This window comes from Helianthus annuus, chromosome 11, assembly GCF_002127325.2.
Source record: "Helianthus annuus cultivar XRQ/B chromosome 11, HanXRQr2.0-SUNRISE, whole genome shotgun sequence".
Taxonomy (NCBI): Eukaryota; Viridiplantae; Streptophyta; class Magnoliopsida; order Asterales; family Asteraceae; genus Helianthus; species Helianthus annuus.
The window spans coordinates 177,837,927-177,852,966 of NC_035443.2; the positions used below are offsets into that span (position 1 = coordinate 177,837,927).

The following is a 15,040-nucleotide window of genomic DNA, read 5'->3' on the forward strand; positions in this document are numbered from 1 at the left end:
CCCAATAAGAAAACACAAAAACACCTAAAAATATTGCCACGTCATCCCTACATTTTACATTATAATATATATATATATATATAGAGAGAGAGAGAAAGCGAGGTTTTGTTTTCCTTTGGCCCCACCCACTGACAACTCCTTCATTTTTTATTGTATGTGAAGAAGAATGGAAGTGTAAAAATAAATGGAAAAAACAAACCCCATAATAATGTAAAATGAAAAAAATGCCATATCATGTAAAAACATGTAAATATTGGCTATTGGTTATAGTGAGGGTGTCCCCTACGTACTTCACACCATTATAAATCTACCGGTTACCCAAATTCATATCACCATAACAAAGCTAGCTAACCAGATATGTCTCAACAAACCACCACCACTCCATTGACATTCACCGTCCGGAGACATGAGCCGGAACTCATCGTTCCTGCTAAACCGACACCTCGAGAACTGAAGCCTCTCTCCGACATTGACGATCAAGAAGGCCTTAGGTTTCATATTCCACTGATTCATATTTACCAAAGCAATCCAAAAATGGGAAATAAGAATCCGGCGAGTGTGATCAGGGATGCGTTGGCTAAGGCATTGGTGTTTTACTATCCGTTCGCGGGCAGGCTAAAGGAAGGTCCAGGGAGGAAGCTTATGGTGGATTGCTCGGGCCAGGGTGCGTTGTTTATCGAGGCGGAGGCAGATGTTACGCTGAAGCAGTTTGGGGTGGAGCTTCAGCCGCCGTTCCCGTGTAGGGAAGAGCTTCTTTATGATGTTCCTGGCTCCAGTGGCATCCTTGATTCACCATTGTTGTTGATTCAGGTAAAAGTAAAACCTTATGTGGGCAAAACCCATAGAAAAAGTAAGAATGTTTATAAGTAATTTAATTTTGGAATAATCAGTAAAATATAAGTAATTTAATTTTGGAATAATCTTCAAAATAAGAATGTTTTTTAGCATATCAAAGATAAAGATATCCAAACCAATCTATTGGAGCACTCACATATCATTCTGTAATTTTGTATGGGATTATAAAAAGTGATTTTTGAGTAGTTTGTGATTGTAAAATTGAGAAAATGCTATTGTTCATCTTTATATTTGGGAGACATTGTTCACCCCTAGTAATTTTTTTAATAATTTTTGAAAGTGGTATTAAGTTGAGGAGAAAAAATGTAATAATAAAGGTATAAAAATGTATTATTTAATTAAAGAGTTAATTGCTCGGATGGTCCCTGTGGTTTCAAGTTTTTTCATGTTTAGTCCCCACCTTTTGAAAATAGCAGGTATGCTCCCTATGGTTTGTCATTTTGTTACTCGGATAGTCCCTGGGTAGATGTCAGTAAGTTTGGAAATAACATGTATGCTCCCTATGGTTTGTCATTTTGTTACTCGGATAGTCCCCAGAGTAAATGTTGGGGGACTATCCGAGTAACAAAATAACAAACCATAGGGAGCATACATGCTATTTTCAAAAGGTGGGGATTAAATGTGAAAAAACGTGAAACCACAGGGACCATCCGAGCAATTAACTCTTTAATTAATTGATAAAAGAATAAACTATATAGATTTTTAGTATAATTATAGAAATGAAGATAGTGAACACCCGGCTGTCGGTATGCGCATATAATGTATATATGTGTGGGCGCTCGGTCGGCAAAAGTGGAGTGCATTAATTTTAACGTTATTTTACTAATTTCGTGAAAATTTACGTTAAAAAAGGGGGATGGTTAATCATGCATCATGTGGTGGCGTTGATAGCCGAAAGCCAAGGGAGTACATGCACTAAGTGGCCTTTGTCTTAATGGCCGAGTGTTATGTGCCTTATGTCCAAGGCTTGATGCAAAACTACTATCGAGTCGGGGGGGTCTCACTGGAAGCAACCTCTCTAGTTCTACGGGATAGAAGTAAGGCTGTCTACATCTTACCATCCTCGGATTTTACCTTAACTTTCCTATTGGTATGATTTACTGAGGCTAATGATGATAGAAATGAAAATAGTGAAATAAATATGAATGAGTTTGTAAACACCATATATAAATAAAGTGGTCCTAAGAGGCTAAAATTTTGCCAAAACAAATATTAGCGGGTCCATAAAATAGTCAAGTAATTAACTACACGTGTAAATAGATAAGGCTCTATCTACTTCGACAAAAAAAGTGCTCTTTAACCATCGGCTAAGATTTTTTTTTTAAATTAAACTTTATTAAAAAACTGGCAAACTCGTCTTTAAGGCGGAGAATAAGCAGGCTATAAAACACTCATTACATCAAGTTGAATTTACACCATGATTCCCAATCACAATAATTATCCTTATGCCTATGTTAATACCACAAAAAACCAAACGCCTTTATGTCCGAGATTATCTCCGCCATTTTTGCTTCTTTACCTCCAAATATCAATTCATTCCGGGCCTTCCATATACGCCAGGTAATGATCATAATACCTTGAATCGCCTCTTTTTAAATCGGCGCACGACCACAACTCTTGAACACCTCGACCAAGTCTTTAGTGTCAAAACACTAAAATATCCGGGATACCGCACCATCTTGTAACCCCTTGCCAAATACCACATGTCCAACCGCAACCTTTAAACAAGTGGGTCGCCGATTCTTGACCTTCTTCACAAAGTTGACAAATCGTACTAGCCATGTAAACGTTCCTCGTGACCAGCGCGGTCTTTGTTGGGATCCTCTCATTAATCGCCCTCCAAATGAAGATGTTACATTTTAATGGGATCCACCTACACCAAACGAGAATGACTGTAGAAGAATATTAAATTTTAAAGTTATATAATTTAATAATTACCGATAATTTATACTTATTTGATTAATTTCAATTTAAATATTATTTTATAGCTAAAAGTTATCTATTTGGCTAATTGTTATATGCCTAATCTAGATATTTCAACATTTTCTTAGAACTAATAAACTAAGACCACTATTATTTAAATAAAACTTTGGTTATGAAATGTATGTTCACATGACTGTTAAAACTTGTGAGGAAAGTCGATGTTAAAGGTGGTCTTCTAATCGATGATTCAAATGCTTTCATATTTGTAAACTTGACAAACATCACACGTTTTGATCATGAATGACACAAAATTTTGTTTGCATATCAGAAACGCGTCTTAAAAATATCGTTTTCTAATTGTTAAATCTTTGTTATTAACTATTTGATTTTTTATTTAGTTAACTCGTGTAATACATGGGGTTATAACCTAGTAAACAGATAAAAGAAATAACCTTTAAAATCAAATTAAGAGACAATATGATCGTGCATCATATACAATTTTCATTCTAAACAAAAGATAATAATAGTAATGGTATGATTTGAAGCAAGTTTTGAGGACGGGCGACAGTGAAATGGCGAGCCGCAACTGAAAGACTGATGACGGTAGTGCGTGTGTTGGTGCTGCTAGTGGCTGGAGAGTGGAGACTGCGTGTGTTCAGTATTCTGTTTGTGTTTGGGTCTGAGAGTAAAGGGGAAAAGGGCGACAAGAAACCCTAATTCTAGATCTATTTTGAGTTAAAAAGAAAAGAAAATAAATGCTAAAAAACAGCTTAACCGAACTCAAACACATGACCTATAATGTCACCAGCGCGCACACTTACCAGCAGACGATTCTATAAATTTGTTTAAAGGTTCCCTAATTAAAGGGTTCCTTCAGAATATTGTATATAAGTTAACACTATAAATTAGGAATCGAACGGGTTCCTGAAAACCCCTAAATGGCTCTAAATCCGCCCCTGTGAACACGCACCTGAAAAGGCCATACACAGGAACATGCACATAAAAGCATATAAGTGAACACGGTCAAACATGTAGTGATATGTATTAAATGATAAATTGGTTAAAAATCCAATAAAATGACTTATTTATTTCATTTTTCAATTGATAGGTGACACGACTCTTATGTGGAGCTTTCATCCTCGTTGTACGATTTAGTCATACAATGTGCGATGCGTTCGGATATGTACAATTTCTCACAGCATTGAGTGAAATGGCAAAAGGCGCATCCACACCATCGACATTGCCTATTTGGCAAAGAGAGTTGCTTTGTGCAAGAGACCCGCCGCGCGTGACATGCATTCATCACGAATATGACGATGTGGCAGACACCGATGGTATAACTATCCCGTTGGAAAACATGGAAACTAGGTCATTTTTCTTTGGACCAACTGAGATTTCCGCCATTCGTAGGTTTGTTCCAACACACCTGAAACGTTGTACCACATTTGAGGTCCTAACAGCTTGTCTTTGGCGTTGTCGTACAATCGCACTCCAACCAAACCCTGATGATGAAATGCGCATGATGACCATTGTCAACGCACGTTTAAAGTTCAACCCTCGGATCCCCGTAGGATACTATGGAAATGTTTTCGCCTACCCGGCTGCCATGTCCAAAGCTCGAGACCTATGTAACAAACCGCTAGGACACGCTTTGGAGCTTGTGATGAAAGCCAAATCTGAAGTCACCGAAGAGTACCTGAAATCCGTCGCAGATCTGATGGTAATCAAAGGACGACCCAACTTCACAACTGTTGGAAGCTATATCGTGTCAGACGTGACACGTGCTGGATTACTTGAAATTGATTTCGGGTGGGGATACGCGGTCTATGCCGGGCCTGATTACCATGTTGCTGGTTTCTATACACGTCATATAAATCATAAGGGTGAGTCTGGAATCGTGGTACCCATATGGTTGCCGTGTGTTGCTATGAAGAGATTCGTCAAAGAGCTAGATATAATGTTGGCGCGAGACGATAACAATGATCATGTTAACCACAAACACGTACTCGCTCATTCCAAACTATAGTTTCCTTGTAATGGTTCGATAGGTGATCACGCGACGAACTTTTAAGACGCGCTTTTTTATAATAAAAATGTTAGATGTTTATATGTTTGAACCAAATAATTGTTGGTGTATAAGTGTATTGCATGGTCTTATTTCTAAATAATCAAGAAACGTTTAAAATTCGAAGTTTCATATGCTGAAGGTTATTAATAACTAGAAAAATAAGAATCCATGTGATCAAGATTGCCTATTCTACCTGTTTGGTGTCAAACTGGACTTCAACTAAATTTGAGGTTTTAAGTTTGAAAATTAAAAAGCATAAAATGATATTAATTTAAGTTTAAAAATAAGATGTTGATAATCAAAAACCATTTTCTTAGAAACTTTAGAACCAAGAATCAAACCGGACAATGGGTATTGTACGAACATCAGACAAGAGCATAGTTTTTGAATTCTGGAAATGACAAGTATAAATTATAGGTTTGGCTTTGTATAATTTTGATAATATACTTTCCTTTTTCTCTTGTGATATTGCTTAGTTCTTTTTCGATCGGTTTGCCATTAGTATGTAAATAATGTTCAAAGTGCCATTTTGATGGAAACTACCTTAAAATGTTGAAAGTTGGTAATTTCTGTAGGCTGAAGAGTCTAAGATGTTGAAAAAACTTAAGGAGCTTGATGAAATAAGTGTTGCTGAATCAGAGTTTCAAAGGTGTCATGTTTGTTTCACGAACTCTTTTTTTGTATAGAAGTGATTCACTCATTACAATACATCATTTGTTTTGGTTTGGACCTTATACTTGCACTTTTTCTAGTTGGGTTTTGCTAGCTTAATGTATATAAGTAGGGCACCATATACTTGCACTTTTATGACGTGTTTGTGACTGAACGAACCCGGATTGTGACGTTTGTGACATTTATGTAGTTTATGATTATGTTTATTTAGTTTTGTGTGTCATGAACCTGAAATCGCAGGTTTTGATATAAACAACCGGAAAAAAGCCCATAAAGAGTTTCAGCGACAACATAAGTCGTACCTATTGATGCATAAGCTTTGACGACAAAAAAGTAATAGCGGCGATATATGTCGTCGCTAAAGTCGAATTTCTTGTAGTGGATATAGCTGGTCCGGTCCGAGTTTGATTCTTAGGTGTTGGAAACAAAAAGATGAGTCGAGATATATGATCGATCCATGAATATTCAACCTTTACAAGCTTCCTTAGCATTGTTTCAAGGGTCTCACTTGGTTTACTACAGTTCATAAATTATACTTGAATGTATGCTTTAACCCAAACCTATTTTGCCCCGTTAAACGGCCCATTTTGACACCTCAAAAAGAAGAATGGTTTTCAACATTAAATTTTTTATTGCTATCTTTTAAAGCTCTATCAACTAAGGCTAATTAAAATAGTAAGAACATATATGTCACATGCAAGGGAAATTATGACTCAGGAACTTTCCCCGCTTTCCCCGCTAAATGAGAGGTTAAGAAATTTGGAAGATGAATTTTGGAATTTGCAGCAAGACAGCGGGGAGAACATGACCTTTAATAAACGTTTTCATAAGCTAAGATAGTTGATTCCTTACTTATAGTTATCCACCACTCTTTCTAGAGCTAAGATAGTCGCCCGAGATGCTAACAACCGATTATACATACATGGTACATATAAGGGATATTGGACTCTAATAATCTCTACTAGACGTCATTGGCCATTGGCAGTCCGACCTTTTTTTATTCTCCCTGACAATCTCATCTTTCAACTATTTTTCATCCACTGGTTCTCAGTTAAAAAAACTTAACGAAGTTCGTTAAGTTTTTTTTTCCGACTGACGTTTTAGGGCTTTTGATCAGAACGAGGATACGAGTTGAATGATGTAAAACTTACCTTGAAATTTTGCCCCAAACGACGAAACTGGTGCTTCAATTCGGGTGTTTAAACTTCCAATTAACAAAACTCAAGTCGTTTGGAGCACCGTTTCGAGGTAAGTTTTAGATCAATAGACTCGTATCCTCGTTTTGATCAAAATCACTAAAACATCAGTTTGTAATTCAGAAAAAAAAAACATAACTCCGTTAAGTTTTTTTAACTAAGGACCGGTGGAGGAAAAATAGTTGAAAGGTGAGACTATCAGGGGGAATAAAAAAGGTGTGTCTGTCAATGGCCAATGACATCTAGTAAGGATTATTAGAGGCCAATATCCCTTATATGTACCATGTATGTATAAACGGTTGTTAGCATCACGGGCAATTGGACCTTGTAACCTAATTCTAAAAGGAAGAAGATGATCATAAGCATTGTAGTTTTATAATAATCCTTTAAACAATATATAAACAAAATGGTCTGGGATGTGCAGGGGAAACGTTAACTCGATTCCTTTGATCTCTGGTGGTTTGTTGCAGAAGATAAATAAGGTAACTAACTATATTTTCTAGGGTTCCTTTTCACGCGGTGATAACGAAAGAAAAAATGGGGTTGGTCTTCGGTTTAATCAAATTAAGTTTAGAGTAAGGTTAACATACAAAAAGCCTTATCATACATCACGTAGGAGACAATGGTAACCGTTGGATCAGGAGTATAATCACGCATGGGACCACATAATCACGCATGGGACCACATGGGACCACATAATCACGCATGAGACTATAATCACGCACGTTCTATGATAATATAGGTTAAGCCCTGAAGTACATTATACTTTCTCTTATATATATAGTGACAACTATTCGTTTCTAATATTTTTTTTTTCATGTCGGTAAGTTGGGGCATAGTTTATTTAATCTTTGTAAGTGGTAATTGGTTTTTACCTTGTTTATGCCTAATCTCGAGTAAATGAACTTGAGGATGAGGAAAGTATGAATAAGTGGGTGTGTGTTCAAAAATTAACAACTTGCTCTAATGTTTTATTTATTTTCCTCTTTCCATCTTTACCAATATAAAGTTATTCCAAGCTACTGGACTTAACCCCTTCTTGATATTAGAGATCAAATAGACATCGTCTTAAATTTTAAAAATGTGTAAATATGGAAAATAATATAATGAATATGATCCGTTCCATATAATTTAATTATTAACTAGTTTTTTTATATCGCGCGCTGTGGTGAAACCGAGCAAATGATAATGAAAAACAAACGTGATTTGAAAATAAAGCATGTTGTTTAGAAAGTCAAACCATTAGAACGATTTAGTTTGTCATCGTACTTTTTTATAATACCAAATAAATACTTTATTTTGAGTACAACTTCGCTTTTAACAAAACTTATAACGGAATGTCAGGGAAAAAAATCAATCACAACTACGTTCTTAAGTTTTTAGAAAAAAATTATAAACGTAAATTATTAAAGAAGTATTAAATTAATCGATTAATTAATATATGTTAAAAAACAATTATTAAAAAAAGATAAAGAAAATATATGTTTTTAAAAAAAGAAAAATATGTTACTAAAGTAAATATAATAATAAACTATTATAATATATTAAATAATAAATTAATAAAAAAACTATATATTATTATAAAAATAAAGTTACTATTCATCGTCACTCGTCAACAATGATATATATAATATATAATATAATATAATATAATTTGTAATATATAGTATATATTTTCCTTTCAATCTTCTAAAGCAATGAACATTTAAATAAGTAACAAAAAAAGATAGTTTGAAAGATGTTGACTTTTCATTTATTTATGTTATTTTCCTTTTCACATTCTCGTTTAATTTTAATGATAATGATGATATTCAAGTGGCTGAATTGATTACTAATATAATTTATTTATTAAAACATATTATTGGCATTATGTTTAGACTTTAGATGATAACGAGTGTTTCTCAAATAGTCAAATAAAGAATATTAGAAACTATGTTCCTTATAAAAAAAAACTCAAATGTTATTTTGATTATTTAACTAAGTACTAGGCAGAAAAGAAAGATATGATAATCGTATATAACGTAGGTGATTATTGCCCAAGCTTTGAATATATTCTATAATGTTATCATTTAACTGTTTCTCTACTTTATGTATGTTCTCTTAACCAACTATTATGCATTGTTCATGAACGAATGTGGAAAGATTCATGAATGTGGAAAGATTCATTGACTTTTACCATATATGATTAGTTACATTAAATTTTTGACCATATTATCCGCTATAGTACCCTATAACTAAAGGTGTGCCACTTGGTTGATTTTGGAGTGTGTGTCGTGTGTTATGATAAGTTTTAATATGACCTTGGATAAATTAATGAATTTTAATGGATTCAAAATACATTAGAGAACTGAGACTAATGTTTTTTCGTTGCATTAAAAGATCATACTCTTGCAATCTTATGAAGGCCGTTACAATGATAAAAAGTGCATAATTTAACTTTATTGTTAATCACCAGTATTGCATTTCAACTGTATATATCTTTTAGATGTTTTGAATATTAGTTGGATAAAATTGTTTATCACCAGTATTGCAACCATATAAATCTTTTAGATGTTTTGAATATTTGTTGGACAAAGAAAAAAAAAGGTTAGTTGATTTATTATCACTCTCACGAAAGAGTATAAATATACTTATCTATGACACCCGAAGTGTTATACTCCATAAATCTAATTATAAATTTACAAAGGTCATATTATTCAAGACCTATAAGTATCACATGACTTGGTCATGTAACTATTTCTCGATTTATTCTATGTGAAGATAGTTATTTTATAAGGAAAAACAGGAGAAAATAATTTCCATTTATTAGACTTAGGATACGCTTCTAAAGTAGTAATATCATTAAAAGACTATGAAATGATTCATATCTTCCATGAAAACAACGAATATGAAACTTGTTTGGGGTCAAGTTATTCTACAAAGACTCCTAATTGTAAGAAGTGTAAGAAGGATTTATAGAGTGACAAGTGTCCAATAACCTAAAATTAAACCCACTACATCACCACCCAAAACCTAAACATCTACCCCACCCCACCCCACCACCACCCAAAAACCTAACCCCCCACCACCCAAAAACCTAAACCCCCCCACCCCCCGGAAAAAAAAAAAAAAAAAAAAACTAAACCTCACAAAAAAAACCCCTAAAAAACCTAACCCCCCCTCCACCCACCCCCACCTCCCAAAAACCTAAAAAAAACTAAACCCCCACCCCCAAAAACCTAAAAAAAATCTAAAAAAAACTAAACACCCATCACCACCCAAAAACCTAAATCCTCACCCCCACCCCCTCGGCAAAAAAAAAAAAAAAATTGGAGGCGGGGGGTGGGTGATGGGGGTGGGGGTTTAGGTTTTTGGGTGGTGGTGGATATTTAAGTTTTTTTTTTTAGTGGGTTTTTTAGGAGTCTTTGTACCCTTCTTACAATTAGAATCTTTTGTATTTGATCCTAAACCACTTGTTTGGTTCTATTCCATTTTCATGAAAACAATGAATAATGAAACTTGTTTAGTTCTAATCCTTTCCCTGAAGCAAACGTGATAAGTAAATGTTATTATATGCTTATCATTGTAAAGGTCGTGATCATGGACATAGTTGACGAAATTGTAATAAATCCTGTGTTAGTAATGAGATAGACCATCACAAATGACAAATGAAGGAAATGACAAATGAAGGAAGTGAATATATGAGAATAATATGTGAAAAGGATAAATGTTATAATACATTATTCGCTTTCATTTTTTCATGAATTAAAAGTGTATATAAAACATATATCATCATAAACCAAGAGGTTTATGGATCATGATTATTTAATTCAATGGCATGACCGGTCAGACTATCCCGAGTCATTGATGATGTGAAACATATTGAAGAACCAGAAGAATCTTCAAGATGATAATTAGCATGTAATGTTTGCTCCCAATGGAAATTATATATTTACCAAATAAAGGTGGGTGTGTATCCCAAATATTCTGGAAGTAATTAAAAGATATGCATATCCAAACATGATACCATTTAGTGTTTTAAATCGATGCATGATCTAAATGGTTATCAAAATCATCACATGATGTTTGTGTGATTATGGCTTAGCTAATGTGATCGAAAGCATATTATTCCAGATTGACATATTTATTTCAGTTGTAACAATGAATTGGATTTCCAAGTTACTAATGATCATTGTATTAAGTGTTTTTGTTGAGACGATCGCCAAACGTTTACGACTGGTTGCAAAGCCAATCACCATGAGAGTAAAAGTTCATATGTTATAGATACGTTATTTTACATGTAACATTATTCACATCAAGCCAGAAAATTATAATACTTTCTCCCCATATAGTTGGTTTTTGGCAGGAACCAAAGATGTCTCATCAAAGATTTTGGTTGTGAGACATATATTGAGGTTGATACACCAAAATACACAAAGATAGGACCTCAAAAGGTGCTTAGGAATATATGTTTATGTACAGAGTTTTAATGAGATATTTGGTTACGGATCAATTAAATCTATTTAAGTGGATTAACATTCCTAACAATAGAGGGATATTAATGGCAATTGGAAAAGGAATGAGTATGCATGAATTACCATTGATCCTCAAACTAAATTGCGTAAACAAGAAGTTTAAAAGATAATTCATTTACCGAGATTAAAGAATCAATTATCAGACATGTTCACTGACCTAAATACAAAAACTAAGTAAGTCACATAGTTAACTGCTAATGTTCCTATTAAGATATTTGTTCTAGAAGGACAAACCATATATTGGTAATGAGTCTATTGCATGTCTGAACCATGGTAGACTAGTCGATTCCAAAAAAATAAATTTCCTTGAAAAAATTGGAGCAAGTAACGAAGAAGATGGTCAAGTCGAGGTTATAATAAAAAGGTCTCTTGAAGAGACATTAGACATGATGGTTCTAGAAGAATCTCAAGTACTTGAAAATAAAGATCTCTTAATAAATTATATCATGTCTAGAAGTGTATGGAATCGAAACAAAATCGACGTTGTTATATTTTTGTACATAATATATAGCGTTTAAAATGCTGAAATGATAAAGATCAAGATTTAATATCTGTCTACGTATGAAAACATATAAATGATTAGCCAACAAATAGAAAGACGCAAATAAGGCAGAGTTGAATTCTCGAATGCAATGGAAAGTTTCTGGACCAATAGTCCATACAACAACTACAACTGAAGTCGTAAAATATGTTGGATATAGATGGGTCTTTTATGCGATTCACGTGAAAATCAAATTAAATGAGATAAGGCAAAACCGGTGGCATAAGAATTTTCGCAATAACCCATGATTGATTAAAAAGATGCACGTTCTCTAGTGGTTGATGCAATGACTTTCCAATATTTCGTGTGGTAATCTAAAAAGACAATTGATATGCGTCTGATGAATGTGATGTATCACTTGATACTAAAAGCTACATGAATGTCCTGAAGGATTTTGAATAATGTAAATCATGTAAAGTAGGTTCTCAATAACATTACAATTGCTATATATAAATTCAGATATGAATACATATGTGGGTTGAATATGTTATTGAGTTGAATATAACTAGAACTCCTTACGAGTATCATAAAGCAGTTGAGTGCTTATAAGTTAATTGAAACATCTGAAGGATGTATTTCTTGCACACCAATATACATACATAGAAGAAATTGTACCCATTGATTGTGATATCTCAATAAACAAAGAGATGGTACAATTTAGATTTTAAAGATGTGATATAGAAATCAATATGTTAAACGAGAAAGTTTATATGACAACTCTTGAAGAGTGTACACATACACCTATCTAGTCAAAGATGGAAAAAAGTTTGTGATAGTTTGTATATATCAAAAGCATTGATATGAAAACCTTAAGAAATTTTCTACAAAGCTTACAAGATTTGTATGGACTAAAATAGTTGAGTCAATTGTGATATAATCGACTCACTAGTGAGCTTAGAAAACGAAAAATACATATGGCGCAATTGGTCTATTTATTTTTCATTAAAAGAACTATGAGGTTTACAAGTATTATTGTATATGTTGATGATGTAATTGAAGATGGTATATCAGAATGGGCTCAAATATTTAAACTAAGAATTTACAAATTAAAGATGGTATTGCAAATTTATGGCTCAATAGAACAAGCAAGTATATTATTACCTATTAATCATAATACATGTAGAAGATGGAGGATATTTTCATATGGACAAAGTTTACGGTGTAAGTACATTTATTGATGTCCAAATAGTTGATTTAGAAAATGAATCTTATCATCTCTTGCCAAAGAAGCAAAGATCCTTGTCCAAAGTACCATAGTTAAATATAAATTATATTAATATATCTTGCTAGTTATACACAAACATATATCATGAAATTTGCTGACAAGATATAACTAGTGAACAGTGAGGAGATAATGTAATGGGTAAAACATATATTCTCTATACCTTAAGGTACAAAAGATATGTGTTCATATTTTACTAATAACCCATCAACAAGTTTGGTTAGTTTTGTAGATACAGGGAATGTAACAAAACACATTCGTGGATCTTATGGATTGCACATGAAGAACATACATCAATGTTCATTAAAGGTTTGCACATCGAAGGGATAAAGCGACAAATCACTTACTACAAAAAATTTTAGAAACTTTCATAGAAGATTGACACTTGTTACTTTACCTATTAGAATAAGGGGGAGTTTTACACAAGTTGCACTATTTTTACCTTCACTAAGTTTTCTCCCATTGGGTTTTCTTAATAAGGTTTTTAATGAGGCAACGAGCCCAATCCGAAAGTATTAGGGGAGACTATACGCGCTGCACTCTTTTTCCCTTAGCTAAGGTTTTTTCCCACTGGTTTTCCTGGCAAAGTTTTTAACGAGGCAACATCTCCAAGCGTATCAAAAGAATAATATACCACTTTCTTTTGTCACGTGGATAGTCAAGGGGGAGTGTTATGAATATATTATTTATTACTAACTATCCGCATTACCAACTTCCATATCACAATTATATTTGTATCAATATCATAGTGCGTGTATATAGTGGCCTTTATATACGATGTTCAAGATCGAAGAATAAGAATTCTCATTCTCTATATTCTCTTTCTCTACATGATCTCTATAGTCTTGTTCTCATGTTGTTAATAGACCGTTGTTTCAGAACATTATGTTATTGTTTCTTGAAACAATAATCCTAATCAAAATCACATTTATTTATGTAGTCATTTATATATTACTTATCTTTTTTGGTTAGGAATTTATATATCAACTTTAATTTAATACAAAAGTCCCCAAATCTTAGTCTCGTTTATGTCATTCCGTTTATTTAGAAATTATTATTATATATGTTAGGATAATTTTATTAGGATCATTCGTTTCCATTGTGGTATCGTGGATCATCTTCGCAAACAGTGAGTAAATTCTCTCCTTTATACTTTAAAACATTTTTGCGGTGTATCATCGTGTCTAAAATCTCATATTTATTTTATTTAATAAATCAAGCATGCAAAGTCATTGTATGAATTATGTGTTATGTGTTTATTTGTTATTAAGGTTGTATGTGATGGTCAAGCTAGTCAAACAAAGTCAAGCATCATAATAGATCTATTGGTGGACTACTTACCCATGGCTATGGGTGATTGGAACGACTTTTATCCAGTCTACCTCAGAGTAAGGGACACAAGCAAGCATCGGTATATTTTATTTGTTATTCATTATTTAGATTATTCAACTTACACATGATATGCATGACCATTTTCAAAATAACTTATATTTATTTAAAATTAGAATTACTCACCAGCTCTTGTAGTTGACCAAAATATTTTACACATGGTTAAGGAAATGAGGTTTGAAGATGCTCGGATTGAAGTCATGTAGAATTGGCCTTAGAAGTTAATAATGAGATTCTATGCATTTTCTTTTGAATATTGGTTGGATATTTGAACGTGTTATGTTTTGGTGCAACATTTTAATAAACGACGTGAATAATTATGAAACATTAAATAGTGTCACGGGATGTGGACAATCATCACGCCTCAATCGGTTATCCGCCACGGATTGAGGTGTGACAGTTATGATGATATCCAATTTCTTTACTATTATTATGATTGGCTGAATTTCTTCTGATCAACCCAGAGGTGTAGGGTTAGTGATTTTATCTGTATAAACATGATCAAATTTTGCTGATACGAATGATTGGTTAATCGTTATCTATGACACTTGATTAACTTTTTTTGTGATTCTCTTGTATTTGATGAACGATCTTGCCTTGTTGAATTTATCGACACTTAGCAGTCTTTTGTTGTGAATGAAGAATGTCGTCACCAGTAAT

General features: G+C 33.4%; 1 protein-coding gene across 1 annotated transcript; it reads left to right on the plus strand.

Annotated features, from left to right (window-relative positions):
- The first annotated feature begins 209 nt into the window (after positions 1-209).
- Positions 210-4,963, plus strand: LOC110891217 (benzyl alcohol O-benzoyltransferase). Its single transcript, XM_022138916.2, has 2 exons — positions 210-810; positions 3,887-4,963. The coding sequence occupies exons 1-2, from the start codon at positions 358-360 to the stop codon at positions 4,802-4,804; spliced, it is 1,371 nt and encodes a 456-aa protein (XP_021994608.1). The 5' UTR covers positions 210-357; the 3' UTR covers positions 4,805-4,963.
- The last annotated feature ends 10,077 nt before the right edge of the window (positions 4,964-15,040 follow it).

Coding starts and splice junctions, on each gene's coding strand:
- LOC110891217 (XM_022138916.2), top strand. CDS start 358: ATGTCTCAACAAACCACCACCACTCCATTGACATTCACCGTCCGGAGA. Junction 811..3,886: donor CACCATTGTTGTTGATTCAG/GTAAAAGTAAAA, acceptor TTCAATTGATAG/GTGACACGACTCTTATGTGG.